At 38.0% G+C, this 20,104-nt stretch overlaps 1 protein-coding gene across 4 annotated transcripts in view; it reads left to right on the top strand.

Moving 5' to 3' along the window:
* The window catches only part of Kansl1 (KAT8 regulatory NSL complex subunit 1), a 121,376-nt gene that overhangs the window by 25,630 nt on the left and 75,642 nt on the right, over positions 1-20,104 (top strand). For 3 of the 4 annotated variants that reach the window (XM_028780454.1, XM_028780456.1, XM_028780453.1), the window contains one exon: positions 9,201-10,572. In XM_028780454.1, the coding sequence (XP_028636287.1) occupies positions 9,284-10,572 (1,289 nt within the window). In that variant the 5' untranslated portion in view covers positions 9,201-9,283. Of the gene's footprint in view, positions 1-8,005; positions 8,028-9,200; positions 10,573-20,104 lie in introns of those variants that run through there. The other variant, XM_028780455.1, reaches the window with a different exon arrangement.

Below are 20,104 nucleotides of genomic sequence, written 5' to 3'. Positions count from 1 at the left end.
TCCACACTATCTAGTCTTGGGCTTCTCAATAGAACAAAAGAAGGCTATTAGTATTAACCTTTAACATTCTTCTGGCATTGGAAAATATTTGTAATCTTCAATGTAAAGGGGAAAAGTAGGTTTTGGTAGGATTTCTGGAATTTAACTGTGTATCTTGAAGAACAATTTTTTCTTTTTGAATGGCTTGGGTTCTTCAAGATGTTTTATATTTTAGGATTGTTCAAAGCCACTAGATTTGTTGGAGATAAAAGTTCTATGTTTTTTTGTATCTGAACTTAAGACTGGTAAGGAATTTGAATTCACAATAGGGTAGAAATAGACAAACACTGTTAATAGTTTGATTATATAATACTACAAAAAATACATCTGGGGAGATAGCTCAGGGGTTCAAAGTATTTCCTGTTTTTGCAGAAGACTGGAGTTTGGTTCTTAGCATACACGTCAGTCAACTGGCCTTACAACCACCTGTAAGTCCAGCTCCAGGGAATCCAGTGCTGCCTTTTGGCTTCTGTAAGTGTGCACAGACAAATATTAAAAATCCTCACGCCAGGCGGTGGTGGCGCACGCCTTTAATCCCAGCACTTAGGAGGCAGAGGCAGGCAGATTTCTGAGTTCGAGGCCAGCCTGGTCTACAGAGTGAGTTCCAGGACAGCTAGGGCTACACAGAGAAACCCTGTCTTGAAAAAACTGGAAAAAAAAAATCCTCACATCCCTTTCTCTCTCTCTGTTTCTGTGTCTGATACACAAATTGGCTCAAACTTCTTAGAGGGCTTTATATTTTTAAAATTTAAGCTATTTTTTAAAATTACAATTTTTTTATTTATATGAGTGCACACTGCAGCTATCTTCAGACACACACTAGGAGAGTGCATCAAATCATATTACTGATGGTTGTGAGCCTCTATGTGGTTGCTGGGAATTGAACTCAGGACCTCTGGCAGAGCAGTCCGTGCTTTTAACCGCTGAGCCATCTCTCCAGCCCTAAAATTACAATTCTTAAGTGAAAAGATTAGGTATATATCTGTGTATCCATGAAAATACTACTTCTGGGTAGATTCCTAGAAATACAGTTGCTAGATAACATTTTGAGTTATTGCATTTACGATTTGATAGACATTGCCTTCAAAGTATAATAGTTAAAATAGGTCAAAAATTTTCCAAATGGTTGTGGAGCATATTTCTAATCCCAGCATTTAGGAGACAAAGGCAGGCAGGTCTCTTTAGTTCCAGGCCAACCAGGGCTATATTGTGAAACCTTAAGCTTTCAAGTCTGGGTACAGGAATACACATTGGCTACGTGAATGAGTAGAACTTGAGATTCAGTTAATAAAGACTTTAGATTGTGTCTCCTCATGATCAGACATTCTCATTAACTTTCTCCTAGTGGATCTACATCTGATTCATTCAGTGTAAAAGCTTGTAATTGTCTGTTGACACTGTGCTCCTTATAACACAAACCATACTGTCTATTTAAGAAATGTTTAGCTTAAAGAATGATGGGCCGAGAGTTTCTGTTATACTTGGTTGCCTAGAGTGCCAAGGGAGGACAGATAATGAGGCTAGATTATGAACGCTAACTAAGTCTGGAAGGAGTAAGGCACACTTGCATGACCTTGTAATTTGAAGCTAAACTTTGAAATAGTAGAATGGGCAAAGGTAGAGGAGTGTAGAGGAACCCACAGTTTTACGTAGTCTAGTGAGTGTAGGGAAGGCAGCATATAGAGACCTTCAGATGTTGAATGATAAGGGAGTAGATAAGGAATTTGAAATTTATTCTTAGTCTAAGCATCACATAATCAGATTTGATTTTCCTCCTTCCCTTCATTCTTGCCTTTGATGTATGATAGTAGAGGCAAGACTGGAGGCTTGTCAAGACTGGATGGAAGAAGGAAGAAGAGCTAGAGGTTATTACTACTAATTAATGCCTTAGTTATCATGGTACATAATGAGGTTTTGAAGTAAGGCAGAGGCACTAAAAATATTTTGAATGTGCTGATCATTCTGTCCACTGGGCACATTCCCACTTTGCTTTTAACAATTGAGAGTATCCTACACAGCTTCAGGATGGAGTTGTTTTTTGACGCACCTAGTCAGCTCAAGTAACACTGGGAAGGCTCAGGGAAAGTTGGCTAGGCATACTCTGTCTCCATTGCAATACTTTCAGGTTCTAGAGCCTGTGGGTTGGTTACTCAGTGTCTGCATAAAGTGGATGGAGTAAGTTGTACCCACTCTCAGAATCATTCAGGTTGTCTTCTCTTTTGGAAACTTTTTTTAACCCCTTCAGACAAAACACATAAAACTGTCTTCACACTTAATTTATATTTTATGGCATTGGTGAGATTGTACAATTTTGTAATCTTTCTGTGGTTTGATATTAGTAGACATGTGAGGTGTTTCTGTTAGAAGATAAACCACTGAGTTACATCACGATTTATTTACACGGGATATTTATTGATGTACAGAAATTGGTTTTGGTGATTTTTTTTTTATTTTTTTTTTTTTGTATAGGAGTCTTGCTTGTATGAGCTTTCCACTTAAGACTTACTCTGTAAAGCCTATGCTAACTACTTCTCTGCTCATGCTTGCCTTTACTGGTCTTGTTATCCTTTGTGTTTTGATTAATACATGAATTTTAATAAATATGTTTGAGATAATAAATCATTGGGTATTCTCACAGATTTTTCTCTAAAGACTAAAGTTTTTTTTGCGGGGGTGGGGGGGGGTTCGAGACAGGGTTTCTCTGTGTGGCCCTGGCTGTCCTGGAACTCACTCTGTAGACCAGGCTGGCCTCGAACTCAGAAATCCGCCTGCCTCTGCCTCCCAAGTGCTGGGATTAAAGGCGTGCGCCACCACTGCCCAGCTAAAATTAAAGTTTTAATGTTAAAGTTAAGACCCTTCCATGCTAACCTAGCCTTGAACTCTGCCTAGTATAATAGTTTTAAGTTTGAGCCTGGGGCTAGAGATGGCTCAGCTGTTCTTTCTAAGGATCAGAGCTTGGTTCCTAGCATCTACATGAGGCTGCTCACAACTGTCTGGAACTTCAACTCCATTGGATATGGCCTCCTTGGACCTACAAATTCATATGCATACCCTTAGTTATATAAAATGGATAAAAAATAATTCTTTAAAAAGTATGAGATTTTGCTTCTGCAACATAGTAGTTGTGTGACCTTGGGCAATTACTTATCTTGGAACATCAAGTTTTCCTCATAAGGACAATAGGACTTACTAAACAATGTTTTTTTGAAGATTAAATAAGAATATAGGTAAAACAGACATTGGGATAGTAAAAGGACATTTAATGTTAAACAGCAGTTTAACATTTTGCACGTGCACGCATGCGTGCTTGTGCACGTGTGTGTGTGTGTGTGTGTGTGTGTGTGTGTTGGAGAAGCACTGTTACATATGCACCATGATATATAGGCGTGCATGTCCCTGGGTATGAAAGTCAGATGACTTCTTGTGAAATTTGGGTTTCTCCTTCTACTGTTTGGACTCCAAGGATAAAACTGAAGAAGTTGGGCTTGATAACAAGTCTACTGAGCCTTCTGTCTTGCCTCATGAACAACACTCTTAATAACCTATCCTCCAGTTAAGATACCCTTAGTAATTATGAAATAGCCTCAGTTAAGAGGCTCGATTGTTTTAGGAAACTGTTTAGGTGGTCAGATCCACTTTTAAAAATACTTTGTTGCCCTTCTCTAGTACATTCCACATTATATATGGACTTATTTTTATGTTTAAAGTACCACGAGGTGGTGATGCTTTTAATCCCAGCACTCAGGAGGCAGACGAAGGTGGATCTCTGTGTTCAAGGCCAACCTGGTGTACAGATCCAGTTCCAGGACTGTCAGGGCTACACAGAGAAAACACTGTCTTGAAAAACTATACTGTGCTATAGCTTCTAGTTACTTGATGACAGATTACTTTGTAGTTCCTCTCTTCCCGAACCTGTAATTCACCATCTGATTTACCCCAGCTGCTCTTTGAATCATCTCCCAAGTTCTCTTCTTGTCAGTTGATTAGATTTTCTTTTAACAAAACTAGTTTGTATTTGAAAGCCTGTTTTGAGGAAATTCTTAACTATCTCCATGATGGTACTTAATGATTATCATATCTAGATAGTTGGTAAGCTTGTAAAAGAAGGAAACTTACCAAGGAATTTTGCTTTTCTTAGAGATAATAAATAGGGAGTTGGGGAACATTTGGATAATTTGAGTTGAATGCAACTGACTTTAAGTACATCATATAGTTTAATTAGAAAGGATAAGAATCTGAATAGCCAGAGAAAATTTTGTGGAGCTGCTAGAGATGTAGAAGTTTGGGACTAAAAGGAGTTTCTAGGTGCCTGATACCTTGGTATATACTTGCCTCATATTACTTGTAAATTTAATCTTGCAGAATTTGAACTTGTGGGAAAAACAATGTAGCAACTTGAAGAGTATGGAAATGAGGCAATTAGGAACTAAAGTAGCAGTCAGGAGGCTGTTAGGATTATCTAGGTATGAGTCGGGAAGGACTTGGACTGCACTGGTAGGGTTAGTAATAAAGAGGCTATCCCAAACCTGAGCCTGAGAAATAAATGGAAAAATTGGATCATAAAGGTAAAGTTAGGATGGATAAGAGAGATTTCTCTGTATGTTGTCTTTTTAAATATTGTATTTTTGTATATATGATGTATTTGTCTTTTATGTAGGCTCAGCCCCTTCATATTTCTGGTTTAAGCTCTGAAAGAGTATTTTGCTTTTTTTTTTTTTTTTTTGAGTATTTTGCTTTGATAACAATCTTAGAGAGGTTTTCATTGCATTGTTGTAGTCATGTATTCATTAGTTCTTCCTCTTTTTTTTTTTTTTTTTGCTTGTAATCCTTTTGTGCATCTGGTCTCTGTAGAGCTCAGGTCACATTTTAGAGACTTAATGATACACAGTTGTCTCAAGCCTGAGTAAATGCTGGTCATCATGATCAAACATCAAACTACCTTCCCACTTTAAAAAAAGTGCCCTTTCTATTACTGTGGTATATATTTAAGAACATTTTTCTTTTATGTTAACTGTGTGTCCTGTGGTTTTTGAGCCATTTTCTTGCCATTTTTTTCTGACTAGAAAGGAGCATCACCATTATCTTGTCCTTGTCTGTCATATTGATGTTTTACCTAATGTTATTTATTATAGCTCAATTGATACTTGCCAACTTTTTGTATACGCTTTTTTAACCTTCTTGAACTTAAAAAAGGTGTCCTTGTTCCCCCCTCCCCCCCACACACACAAGATGAAGTAATGGTGAGAAAGCTCTATTAGCAGACACCCCATTAGGGACAGTAGGAGGTTTTTTTCTTTTTTTTTTTTTTTTTTTTTGGTTTTTTTTTTTTCGAGACAGGGTTTCTCTGTATAGCCCGGGCTGTCCTGGAACTCACTCTGTAGACCAGGCTGGCCTCGAACTCAGAAATCCGCCTGCCTCTGCCTCCCGAGTGCTGGGATTAAAGGCGTGCGCCACCACCGCCCGGCGAGGTTTTTTTCTTACTTGATTTTTGCATTTGTTTTCAGTATAAGTGTGGTTGATTGTAATACTTGGCTTATTGGCTAACCAGATGGCCTTAACCCTTTAACTTGGTTCTCTGCAGTCTTAATTTTTTTTTTTTCAGGATACATGTTTACAGATTAAGTCTTGTGCACCTGAGTTGCTAACTATGGAATTGCAAGGAATAAAAGTGAGGGGTTTGTTCATATGTAGGTTCTGACTTAACAGTGCCCAGAAGAGCAGTGGGAAGGGATTCTTATTTCTTTCAAAACATCGTAAGGAGTTATGGTTTTGTTTTGCTGTCATTGAGGGTGCACTTGACTTTCCTAATATATATTTTTTCTTTCAGAGAAGGCACTACTGGTTATCTATCTATCTATCTGTCTATCAAATTGGAGATTCCCTTAGACACTATGCAACATAGAGAATTGTCCTTCTCTCCCCACTGTGATTAAAAAATTTCCAACCAAGGTGTTAGCAGTGTGATGGTTGAGAAATTGCCCTCTGGGTATATGTTTTTTGTTTTCCAAGTGCCACTTATATTAAGGAGTTTACCCTTGAAACTGTCACAATTAAGAATAATAGAATCACAACAAAGAAGTCGTGTAGTTGCACTATTTAGTCTTACATTCATCAGAATGATGGTATGTGGAATCAGTAGTCTTTTGTTTTCGTTTACTTTATTTTTCGAGACAGGGTTTCTCTGTATGGACCTCACTGTCCTAGAACTATTTGTAGACAAGGCTGGGCTGGAACTCACAGAGATCCACCTGCCTATGCCTCCTGAGTGCTGGGATTACAGGTGTGGGCCTCCACCACCTGTATTATTAGGAGTTTTAATAGAAAAAGTTATTTAATATGATGATGTGCTGTGTGAATCTCCATCAGGGAAACTTACTGAATTTTTTTTTCTATTGAAACTTTGTGCGCATGTGTGAGTGTGTGCATGCACATACAGGTATGCCACAATATACATGTAGAGGCCAGAGGATAATCCATAGGAGTGTGTTCTTTGCTTTCATCATGTGGGTTCTGTGATCAAGTTCAGGTGGTCAGGATTGAAGCTCACTCCTTAACTGACTGAACCATTTGTCTCTAAAATACTGCTTTGGGACTGAGAAACTATTACCCAGCTTTCTTTTCTATAGCTTGATTTGGTGATTTGATTTCTATAGTCTTTCCTTTTGTTTCTACAAACTTGTTTCATAAGATTGAACATGTGACAACAGATACTGCATAGTTTTTTGGTTTTGCCTTTTTTCTGAGACAGGGTCTCATTGCATAGCTTTGGCTGGCCTGGAATAGAGAGCTTCCTGCCTCTGCCTCCCAAGTGGTGGGATCACAGGCATGTATCACAATGCCCAGCTGAGCCATCTGTCCTTGACAGATTGTATTCTAGGTTAGCTAAAAATCAACACATGTCAGTCTAGAACTCCTGATCGTCCTGGTTCTATCTATTTATTAAGTGCTGGGATTATTGATGTGTGCCACCACATCTTGCTTGTTTTCCTTTTACAAGCCACATTATGAAGTAGTTGTTTTTTTGTTTTGTTTTGTTTTGTTTTTTAATGTAGATACACTTCAAAAATAGTAAGAAACAAGAGTCTTTAATTGAGGTGTTGTTTTATGGCAGTTGTAAATAATGAAGCAAATATGATAAGCACTACATCCAGTGTTTTGGTGTCTTTTTTCTTCCTATGTTTACTAGTCCTTGGTACAATTAATAAAATCCATAATCTTTACTATTTCATCAAGAATATCTTTTAAAAATCAACTAGTAGTTAATTTTGTGATTCATGCTATAGTTCATGTGTAGAAATCAGGACAACTTGAAAGAATTGGTCAAACCCAATTGATGGTGGTGAGGTGATGGCAGACATCTTTACTTGCTGGGCCATCTAACATGCCCAAGCTTCAAGTGAGCCGTACTGTGACTAATACTGTTTGGTGCTATTCTCTGGGTCCTAAGATACCAGTAGTTTTCCTTATCTTTGTTTTTGTACCCTCATTACAAATGTTAACATAGGTAAAGGGCAGGACCAGTGGAAATAGCTCGGTGGGCTTAAGGTACTTACTGTCCACATGTGTGCCATGGCATGCACATACACACCCGTCCAAAAAATAAATACAATTCTTTAAAAAGGAAAATGATGTTCTTAGTATTACTGTAAAAACATTGACCTTCATAGTGGTCATTGAAGGCTGGTGAGATGGCTCAGTAGATAAGAGTGCTTGTAAGCCAGAGACCTGAATTCTATGTCCCGAATCTACTGTGGAAGGAAAGAACCAGTTTATAAAAGTCATCCTCTAATGTTACACACATACATGCACCACCACAACCACCACCCCTACCAGCAGCCAAATAATTTGAGGAAGGCATTTTTTGAGATCTCCAGGGATGCAAGAGATTGTGCTTTTAGGGATAGTTGGTATAGTTCTTTATATAGGTTTCCCTTTGTTTCCAGACCCAAATAGATGAATCGGGAATGAAGAAGAAGCAGTTAATTGAGGTATGTCATTAATGGGTTAGGGTTTAAGAAAATGAGGCAGGATAAGAAAGTCAATTCTGAGGTTTCACGGGCTAGAGGGTTAGAAAGTTAATGCAGCTCAGAAAACTTTTTCTGAGAGTTAGTGGTCCTCATGCTAGTAGTTGTTGGTTGCTAAGGAAGTTAATTGAGGAGAAGGCAAAAGGAAAAGATGTTGGACTGTACCAGCATTTTAGGAGGATCACAAGGAAGAAAATAATTCAAGTATATCAGGATAGAAAATTTTAAAGAAGTCCACACTACCTATTGCTTAGGGAAAAGTCAGAATAGGACTCTTGATGGTAGCTTTCCTAGAGTGATGGGGTAGAACCTAAATTCTAGAGAGTGAAGAGTGTAAAGGCAACTGTAACTATTGTTTTGAAGTACTTTGGGGTGGGGGGAACTGAGGGAGTTATGTTAGACTCTTAAAGACACATATTTACTCTGAAAATAAAGAGCCCAGTAGAAAAGATATGTGCTGAATGAAAGAAATTTGATGTTACAGCGCAATGTAGTTAGCCTAGTAATACAATATAAATTTGTAAGGAAGAAACTGATGAAAACTAGATTCCTGGGCAGAAAAATGACACAAACCCATATCACTCAGCATAAACTTTTTTATGAGAATAAAATTTTTCCTTCTATTTCTGGGTATTCATTTTAGGGCCATATTCAGTCTAATATAACATTTAAAGTGTTGTGTCCCCCCAGTCCTCCCTCCCCAACAGGGTTTCTTCCTGTAGCCCTGGCTATCCTAAAATTCTCTCTGTAGACCAAGCTGACAAGAGATAAATCTCCCTCTGCCTCTCAAGTGCTGGGATTAAGGGTATGTACCACCAACTGCCAGGCAAAGAGGTTTTCTTTTAAGTAAAGTAATTATAACCATTTGTGATTATTTCAGAATGAGACTTCTGTTTTGGCACTATTCAATCTGTAGTTAACAAGTGACATGAAAGATAAAATTATTTTCTTGTAAAAGAATTTGTGTTCCTCTTCTCCTAGGTAAAAGATATCTCCAGGCTCCAGAATGGCTCCATAGTTATTCTCCTTTTTTCTGGAGGCAGAGTTTGGACAAGAGCCTCATGTGGTGTTTCTGTTGAAAATGTGTGTTGTTTTTAAATGTGCTTGTATTTCTGACTTCCTTTTTTTCTCTTTCAGTGTGTTCTCAGGGGAGGCAGTCAGGGGCCTTGGAGCTGGCCTCAGCACTGGGAGAGGCTGGACTTCCTGTCTCTCTGTGCTGAATGGCTGCGATGGCGCCCGCTCTCACTGACGCAGCAGCTGAAGCACACCACATCCGGTTCAAACTGGCTCCCCCATCCTCCACCTTGTCCCCTGGCAGTGCCGAAAATAACGGCAACGCCAATATTCTTATTTCTGCCAACGGAACCAAAAGAAAAGCCATTGCTGCGGAGGATCCCAGTCTAGACTTCCGCAATAATCCTACCAAGGAAGACTTGGGAAAGCTGCAACCATTGGTGGCATCTTATCTCTGCTCTGATGTAACATCTGTTCCCTCAAAAGAGTCTTTGAAATTGCAAGGCGTTTTCAGCAAGCAGACAGTCCTTAAGTCTCATCCTCTTTTATCTCAGTCCTATGAACTTCGAGCTGAGCTGCTGGGGAGACAGCCAGTTTTGGAGTTTTCCTTAGAAAATCTTAGAACCATGAATACAAGTGGTCAGACAGCTCTGCCACAAGCGCCTGTAAATGGATTGGCTAAGAAATTGACTAAAAGTTCAACACATTCTGATCATGACAATTCCAGTTCCCTCAATGGGGGGAAAAGGTCTCTCACTTCATCATCTCTGCAAGGTGGTGAGGTGGGGGGATCTGACTCTGGGAACTTGAAGGGGGGTATGACCAATTGCACTCTTCCACATAGAAGCCTTGATATACAACACACAACTCTATATAGCAATAATAGCACTGCAAACAAATCTTCTGTTAATTCCATGGAGCAGCCGGCACTTCAAGGAAGCAGTAGGTTATCACCTAGTGCAGACTCCAGCTCTAACTTGACAAATGTGAAGTTAGAAGTCAAAAAGTCTCCTCTGTCTTCCATTCTTCTCAGTGCTTTAGACTCTGATACAAGGATAACAGCTTTACTGAGGCGGCAGGCTGATATTGAGATCCGTGCCCGCAGGTTACAGAAGCGATTACAGGTTGTGCAAGCCAAGCAGGTGGAGAGACATTTACAGCACCAACTGGGTGGATTTTTGGAGAAAACATTGAGTAAACTGCCAAACTTGGAATCCTTAAGGTCCCGGAGCCAGTTGATGTTGACCCGAAAGGCTGAAGCTGCCTTGAGAAAAGCTGCCAGTGAGACTGCCACTTCAGAAGGACTTAGCAACTTTTTGAAAAGTGATTCAATTTCAGAAGAATTGGAGAGATTTACAGCTAGTGGCATAGCCAACCTGAGGTGCAGTGAGCAAGCATTTGATTCGGATGTCACAGACAGTAGTTCCGGAGGGGAGTCTGACATTGAAGAGGAAGAACTGACTCGAGCTGATCCTGAGCAATGCCATGTGCCCCTGTGAGTAGAACACGTATGATGATGCAGTCATTCCTGAAAAATGTGGGACAAGATTTAAATAAAGCCCCATTTTGTAAAGAATATGATTCTTGTATATTGACAACTAGGCTGCGCTAATCTTTTCCTAGTTTTAGGTAAGTAAAAGCATATACTTGAAGTGGAGAAATAGAAGGTATTTCTGCTATAGTATTGTATTACTGTGTGCTAAAAATTTTCCTTTTTAAGACTTAGTGAAAAGAAACTAGAAAAAATAACTGAATAGATTGCTTTTGAAGCTCTAGGACATTTTAAGCTGTAATATGTAACTTGACATTTTGTTATTTCTGGGATATAGGGACAAGTATTGATTTAGTTAAATTGATTGAAATTTGTAGTGCTTTCTGTTTAATTTTCAGCATACCTGTCTGTCATTTTAATATAAAATTTCCTTTCTGTTGGAAAACAACTAACAGCATAGAGAAGGCATCCATGACCATGAAGAGTTTTAACAGTTTCTCCCTCTCAACAAGTAGGCAATCATTTCTAGTGGGTAACAGCTGGTTGTCTTGTAATTTAATTTTAATTCTGACACTTTTATAGGTAATAGTGCCAGGTCCCACATTAGGGAGGCCATGGTCATCAAGATTGCCCTCCAGTACTACTTCAGATGCCAGTTGCAAACCCCAGATTGTTTTATATGTGCTCATTACTTGGCTATAAATCAATATTCCCATAGCTTAGTTTTCATATTTAGTTTGCCTGAGCAAGTCAGCACAGTACTCAGAAGCACTGCCTTAATGTTTACCAGTTTTCGTTATAAATGATATTTCAAAGGATAAAGATGGATACATGTATGTAGGTGAGATGTGAGGAAGAGACACTGCTTTCTAGGAACTTTAATTTGTCCAGCCAGCCAGAAGTCTTCTCAAGTCTGTCTTTTTTTATTTTTACTGGAAACTTTGGTTATATAGGTTTGAAATCATATTACTTCAGTTGTCATTAGTGATGATTTTTATTTCCTTTCATCTCTGTTTTGGGTGTGAGATTGAAAATGCCAATCATCTAAACCCACTGTAGTCTTTTTGGTGACTAACTAACACTCATCTTGAAATTACCTCTGAAGCTATGATTTCAACTACCTATCATTGAAAAAGAAGTTTGGTGCTAGAAGATAGGCAAAGACCAATTTGTATTTCATAGTATCATATTCTAAGGACTGATTAGAAATACTTCAGAATATTTTAAACATTGCCTTTTTATGTAATGCACCTTTTACTTCTTGATGTAAACTGTGTATATACACAAGTATATATTTTTAAGTTAGATTCATCATTTTTTGTTTTTAGAATTTTTTTTCCTTTTCTTAGATTTTATTATTAAAAGTGTATATGTGTGCCTGGTGCCTGTGAAGGTCAGAAGACGGTATGGGGTTTCCTGGAATTGGTGTTAACAGACAAGTTATAAGCTGCTGTGTGTGTGCTGGGAAACAAATCTTGGCTCTTGTTCTTACTTTATGAAACCAGTGTGAATATGGAGTTTAGGCCTGCCTTTAACTCACAGTTCTCCTGCCTCAGTCTTCTGAGGATTATAGGTGTGTACCACCATGCCAGCTTTCTTTTTCTTTTTGGAATTCAGCAAGTTACTATTTTGGATAAAGTTTTACTGCTTTCTAAATCTGTTAGTTTTGTAAAGTAATGTATAATCTCAGAATGACATACTACTACTCTTACCCTTTCTTTCCTTTCTTTTTTTGGGAGCTGGGGGTGATGGGGTTCTGGGGTTTCCCTATGTTGCCCTCGAAGTTCTGGAACTCTGTAGAACAAGTTGACCTCAAACTCATATCCATCTGCCACTCAAGTGCTGGGATTAAAGACGTGTGTGTGCCTCCACCACCCAGCTGGGCTTACTTTTTCCTTTGGCCTACATTCATATACTTGAGGAAATGTATTTGTAGATGAATTAAGTAATCTACCATTGCTGTTTATCTGTTAGGCTTGTGAGAATAGGAACAAAGACTTGGGGAAAATGGACTTGAGATTTGAAAGTAGATCTACCTTTTTTGCTAGAGATGTGTAGTCTGGCTTACTAAACAAGGCTAAATAAATATATAGGATTGGAGAGATGGCTCAGCAGTTAAGGGTTGCTCTTCCAGAGGTCCTGAGTTCAATTCCCTCAACCACATGGTGGCTCATAACCATCTGTAATGGGATCTGATGCCCTTTTCTGGTATGCAGGTGTATGTGCAGATACAGCATTCATATACATTAAATAAATAAATACGTAAAAATTTTTCCTTGACGCTAAGAAAAAGCTGATTTATTTTTATTGGACAGTTTGATTGTTCCGACAGTTGTGCTTTTAGTTGGTGAATTACCTGCTATGCTAAGTTTGTTTATATTATCCACATGGACAGTACTATATATCTGACAGGAAACTTTGAAGAAAGACCAAGTAATTTTTGCCTCCATGCCTGGCTTCCAACATTTTTTGTTTTGTTTTGTTTTGTTTTTCGAGACAGGGTTTCTCCGTATAGCCCTGGCTGTCCTAGAACTCACTCTGTAGACCTGGCTGGCCTTGAACTCACCTGCCTCTGCCTCCCAAGTGCTCTGGGACTAAAGGTGTGTGCCACCACCGCCTGGCCTCCAACATTTTTTAAAAGATATAACAGACACTGAATTTAAAACATGGTAAATCATGTGAACTTTGTATATTCAATTAAATGGCATTCTGCCAGTTTGTGGTGGCGTATAATTTCAGGTCCAGCCTCATCTACATTGCAAGTTCCAGGCCAGCCAGTCAGGGCTACATAGACCCTGTCATGTTTCCAAAATTTAAAAACAGGCACCTGAATCTATATGCTCAATGTGATCAGGATATATATTGAAAACATTTCTGTGTTTTTGACATTTTAAGGATGTTTTTATCCAGTGTGAAATTTCATTCAGCAGGCTGAAAATATAATTTAGTGGTTGAGCACTTTTGTAGCATTCACAAAGGATTTAGGCTTAATCCAAAACTCCTACATAAACAAACTTCAACCAAAACCAAATCAACAACCCTCAAAACAACAACAACAAAGACCCAAAAAGAACTTAATCTATAGGATAATCTAGTTATTGGCATATTTACTAGCTTCTGTTGGTTGGCGTTTTGTAGGAGTGTACTATTTGGTGCAGTGAGGGAGATAGGGTTCTTTTACCTTGCATGCTGATAGAACAGGTGATGCTACTATGCCTTATAAGGTTCTGGAGACAAACATGGGGCTTCCTGCATGAGAGACAAGCACACAATACCAGTTGAGTAATCTTTATAAAGCTCAGTCTTGGCTGTTTTTCTGTTCTTGTTTTATGCTTTAGTTTTGGACTTAGTTTATGGTAACTTGTATTTTATTGGCTTTTGAATCCTATTTTGAATGAAATTACCCCACAATAAACTTGATGTTGTGCACCTCAGTGACAGTAAAACACTTTTGAATTTTGGATGTTCTTTATTATAAAGGAATTTCTGTAAAAGGCTGGTTTTCTGAAGTTTTGTAGACTTTTGTTTGTTTTTAGGGTACTCTGAAATTCTGTATCTTATAGTTCCTTCTTTAAATTAAAGATGCAGAGATGTTACCAAAAGTGCCAGATTGTTTTGTTACTTTCTTATACTTTTATTTCCACAGCAATAGGGAAGGAAAAAAAAATCAGCCAGTAAGTGATTATCTCTGATAAATCCTCTGTTGGGTAGAGGTGCTAATTGTGAATATGAGCAAAAGACATTGTACAAATTCTCAAAGAACTGAACAACAACAGCACACATACATGCTGGCTATAGGGCTAAGTATGACTACTTAAGTTGAAGTTACTGTTTCTCAATATTTGGGTTGCTCAACATCTTAAATTTAATGCCTCTTCCTTTTCTATGATCTGCGTGAGCAAAGATACTCCCCAGTTCTTTCCTTGTTTTATTTCTGAAAAGGTAGCAGGTATGGTGCTTGTGGGGTTCTGAAGGAAGTTAGGTAAAGGGGGTTTGGGGAGGGGTTAGCTGCTGCAGATGTAGCTGCTACCCGTTTCTGCAATTTTTGACTGGTTTTCAGTCTCTAAAAGTAGAAAGTACTTTTACTGAGTTAGGATTGTCATACACTTTTTCTGAATGCACATGTGTGGAACTCTGCAGGTGAATAAATTAAGCCTTATTTGAAGGAATTCTTGTGGGAGGAGAATAAAATACCATGAGACAAAGTGAAACTGTCCCGTACATAACAATGTAAGGTAAACACTGGGTGATGAAATAGGAAGAGATTTTAGCAGAAAGGTGGAATTGGAAAAAAAAATGGATATTATAACCATGAACAGTAGTTCAGATTTTGATAGGCAGATACTTGGAGAAAGTTGGAATTGTGGTCTGTAGAGATTGAGCAATACAGGCAGATGCTACAACACACACTGGAAAGACAGTTTAAAAGTTAGAGGAAAGGAGATAAATTCTAGGTAAGTGTTCTATTACTCACCACACCCCCTGCCCCAGCCTCCAAGATCTTTTTAGATAGTATTTTATGTTTCCTGGTTTAGTCTTCCATGTACTTAGAGCTGATAATATGTTTTACAAGCATGTGCTTGCAGCTTATGAAAGTATATTCCTAAAATGGGCATGGGGAACACAAGCCTATAACTCCAGCATTTGGGAGCCATGAACTTTTCCAGCAGGGTGTGATGGCACAGGCCTTTAATCCTAGTACTTAGAAATCAGAGGCAGGTGGATCTCTAGGCCAGCTTACTCTACATAGTGAATTCCAGGACAGCCTGGACTATGTGGAATAGTGTTTTTCAACTTTGCTGATGCCACAGCCCTTTAACACACTTCCATAAAATTATTTTTGTTGGCTACTTCATAACTGTTATAAATCTTAGTGTAAATATCTGTGTTTTCCAATGGTATTGGGTGTTTCCTGTGAAAGGGTCATTCAACCCCCAAAGGGTTGCTTCCCAGAGGTTGAGAAACTGCTGACAGAGACCTTATCTCAAAAAGGAAAGTTTCTTCTTAGATATCTAGTTAGTTACAAGAGTTTGAAAGGTATGAAGGTACATTGAAGAATATCCTGATTGGTTTTCGTCTACTTTATCATTTCACTGCTAGTTATGTTTGATTAACATCTGATGTTTCATTTTTGTTGATTTAATTTTTTTTGCAAGCATCAGAAAAATGGATGAAGTAGAGTTTATTTTCTTAGCATTTGTGAAGTTATTCCTAAAGAAAGTAGCATGGTGGAAGACCACTGTTAAGAATGTTACCGGATGAAAATCCTTTTCACTAGTGAAGTTGCTTGTTGGGGTGATAAGATTTGGAGGAAAGTCCCTAATGAAAACTATCATTTATCTTTCCCTTCTCCAAAACTAAACAAAACAAAACAAAACAAACAAACAAACAAAAAAGGCAAGATAATAAAATGGGTTTTTTAGGTCTTATTTATCTGTAAATAAGTACATATTTTAATACTTTAAAACTGTGTGTGTGGGGTATGAATTGTGAATATGAATACAATGCTTGCAGAGAAAAGACCATAGTATTGGATCTCCAGGATGGAGTTGCAGGCAGTTATGAGCAGCCTGATGTGGTTGCTGGAGACTGAACTTGGAACAGCAGTGACCACTATTTTAACTGCTGAGCTATCTCTCTCCAGCTCCCCCCACCTTTTGTTGTTTTTATTTTTGCAACAGGGTCTGGTCTCTCCGTGTAGTTCTGTCTGTTCTGGAATTCTTTATGTAGATCAAACTGGCCTCAAAACTCAGTTTCTGTCTCTGCTGTTATCAGAGGTATGGGTTACCAATTCCAGATCCACCCTCATTTTAAACAATAAAGTTTTTTTTTCCTCTCTCAGAAATAGTTATTAAAAAAAAAAGTCTGATAGATAGCTAAGGCCCTTAGCTTGATTCCCTAGTACTAAAAAAATAAAAGTAAAACTGTGACATTGTAAGATTGATATATGTAGAACAAATAAAGTATATAAAGTCATCTGACCCAGCTTTACCAACACATATTCATATATTGCTTTGAGATGTATGAAGTTAGTGAAGTTCATGCCTTTATTGATTCATTTGCCTTTTATAATTTTTAGCCTGGGGGTGAAAAAGCTTGGTGTCTTCCCCCAGTCCAGGGTTTATATAGCTGTCCAGTTGGGTGAAAATGTTTTTTCTTTTTAAACTGACAACTCTCCCAGGAGATTCTTTCCTTCCCAAAAAGTGTTCTTTCAGCACATTCTGTACAAAATGGACTTTGCAAGATCCTTATTCAGAAAAAGCTGGGAGGACAGGCCAGCTTAAGATTCATCTGTTTCTGCCTGTGTGTATATGAAATTCATATGCAAATACATTCAGGCATTCAAGGAACTAATTTGGCTTCGAAGGGTAAGTAAAAAGGCTAATTTTGTGTTTGTAGAAAATTTGTTTAATATAGTCAATGATTTTTCTCCATGTAAAAAGAATACTTAAGACTTTGTTGAAATGATAACTTGTCTTGAATTCTAGAGTTGAGAGACACAATGTGACTTAGAAAATTTTAAGGTGAATGCACAGTCCCAATGATGTCATGCGTGCATGCGTGTGTGTGTGTGTGTGTGTGTGTGTGTGTGTTTGTGTATGGTTTTGTATTTTGTTTTGATTTTCAGACAGTGTCTCTGTAACTGTCCTGGAATGGGAATTAAAGGTGTGTACCTGGGCCTATAATTTTTATGAATCTTTTTATTTATATGAATGTGTGTTTTCCCTGGACATATATCTGTACCACACATGTGTCTCTGGGTTCAGAAGAGGGTAGCTGGTGTAACTGATGGTTGTGAGCTGACATGTAGGTGCTTGGAATTGAACTTGGGTCCTCTGGAAGAGCAACACATAACTCCTAACCACTGAGCTTTCTCCCTAGTTTCTCTGTAGTTTTATATTTTATTAAGTATGAGGCTTATTTCTATAAATGTCTAAAGGAGTGTTAGATTATATAATTTTCTGTGGTTTGCTCTAAGTACGTAGTGCTAGATTATTAGTGGATCAAATGTCTCTTGTTTATTTTTTGAGATGGTATAAACTCTGATTGGTTTGAAATTTACTGTGTAGATCAGGCTGCCTCAAATTCCCAGAGGTCTACCTATGCCTTCAATTGCTTGGATTAAATTGATGTGCCAACCCCCCCCCCCAGCTTTGGTTTTTGTTGTTGTTGTTGTTTTGGTTTGGTTTTTGCTTTTGTTTTTTTAAGACAGTGTCTTAGTTAGATACAGCCCAGGCTAGCCTTCAAGTGGTTATGTAGCTGAGGATGATCTTGAACTCCTGATCTTCTGCCTCAGCTCCCAAGTCCTATGATTACACCACCACATCTGCTTCACCCATGAAAAATTACTGAATTTATGGAAGGGTAAGGCATGGGATTGCTTTCACATTACCTTGCAGGATGGATTTTAAAATGTGACATAAGCTAAAGTCCAGTCCCTTCAATAGATAAATCCTTCTTGGTGGTTCAGAGGAGTTGTCTTAGTTATCTTAGTAGTTCATCTGAAGGTGTCATCCTAAGGTTAGTTACAGTGTCCCTTAGGTCATTCCTGAAGAATAGTTCAGAATTTTCTTAGCAAAAGACTAAATTTAATAACTTTCAATGGACTCTAATTACTTGGGGACTAGCTTTTCAGTAGCAGTTAATCCATAGTAGCTTTGCTTTCAAAGGGCGAGGAAACACTTCGGGAAGTAAGGAATGATGAAAATATACAAGAATGGAAAGTTTGGTTCTTGTCTTTTGGGCTTTTATCACCTCCAACATAGTAGGAAAGGATGTGTTGGATAGACATTGTGTGCTGGGTACTAGGTATGTGTTATGGGCATTTTATATATTGTGTTGTTATTTTATCTTTTGAGAAGGCTGTATGTAGCCCTGGCTCTCCTAGAACTCTGTAGCTAGCCTTTACTGAATGCTAGGATTAAAGGTGTGCACCACTATGCTCTGTAGGAATTTATATAGTTTGTACAATAAATATTGGGATCTTAGAGGAGCAGGGATGCATTGACGTTGTACAGAAATCAACAGCCATATTTGTCTAGAAATGTCAAACTTAATTTATTTCTATTTGTACATGGGTAACAGATGGTATTAAATATGTATGGTTTTACTTAAGTATATTTTATTATAGAAGCTAATAAAGTCTCTAGATTAAAATTGCATAAATTAAAATAACAAAAAATATCTGTTTGCCAAAGATGAAAAGTTAAAAGTAGACAATGAGGTTGGAAGGGTAGGCTGGGGTGATGTTATTTTCCATTGTCAGGCTAGCACATTTGAATTTTATGCAAAGAATGGTAAAGAACCAGGTGTTAAGATGATCTAGGTGTTCCGGAAGGACTCATTTATTGCTATTGTGAGTTGGGTAAGTTTGTGGCTCTCTCATAGGTGGCACTAAAAGTAGTGTAAGGCAGCAGAGAGGCTAATGTGGTAGCTTTGCTACAGATAAAGGCTTTACATTGGAATAGAAGAGATGATGGTGCATGTGTAAGATTGATATCCTGGAGAATTTTAGTGATGATATAGGGAGCATAAATAAAATCATCATTTATAGATAAGAATCTTGAGAAACATCAGGTGACTTCCCTGTTAAAGATTATTAACATTAAGTGTCAGGGTTGTAATAGAGGTCTTGACTCCTTAATATCTTCCTTTGATTAAATACACTTGGTATCATGACTGGATTTTGGTTCTTAGAAAACTGACAGAATACTGGCGGAAATAGGAAAGGTGGTGGCAAGAAAAGATGTTGGTGTCTGAGAAGGAAAACTAAAGATGACATTCAGAATGAAGGGCTTTTTTGTTGAAGAATGATGACTTTGACTTACTTTAACTTTTATCTTTAGATCTTTAGGCTTTTGTCTTTTTTGAAACAGGATTTTAACTTAAATTTCCTTGTACTCCATGAATAACCAGTTAGCTGTATAGAATATATTGAGTAGGTTGCTCTTTCTGGTTAGAAATTCCACTTTCAGTCAGTTGGTGGTGGTCTATGTTTTTGAGTCTAGTTCTCAGGAGGCAGAGGCAGGCAGATCTCTTGAGTTGGAGATCAGTCTGTGTTCTACAGAGCTCTGGGACAGACAGGGCCATTACACAAAGAAACCAAAACTTTCTCCAAAGACAAATAAATAAAGTCATTTTTGGAAAACTCTGTAGAATGGGTGGATAGTCAGAGAGCTCTGTGTGGTTCTAGTACCCTTGGTATTTTAATTTGATAGAATATTATTGCTTAGAATTAACTGTTCTGTTACCTTTATGTTTGAAATATTTTAGGAATAATATTTAGTGTTCATCTTTTCAGATATATCTGGCAAGTTAGCACACTATAAGTTCTATTAACCAAACATGGATGTGTGTTTATATTGCTCTGCATTACTTTTTTTGCATTCATAATGTTGAACATGGAAGTTGTCAAAATAGGGATTCATAGTCTTGCCAGGCAGTGGTGGTGCTCAGAGGCACAGGCAGGCAGATCTCTCTGACTTCAAGGCCAGTCTGGTCTACAAAGTAAGTTCCAAGATAGCTAAGGCTACAT

The sequence above is a fragment of the Grammomys surdaster genome, unplaced genomic scaffold (genome assembly GCF_004785775.1).
Source record: "Grammomys surdaster isolate TR1022 unplaced genomic scaffold, NIH_TR_1.0 371, whole genome shotgun sequence".
NCBI lineage: Eukaryota > Metazoa > Chordata > Mammalia > Rodentia > Muridae > Grammomys > Grammomys surdaster.
Note: the sequence above shows the minus strand (reverse complement) of the source record. Positions and strands in the feature narration are given on the sequence as shown.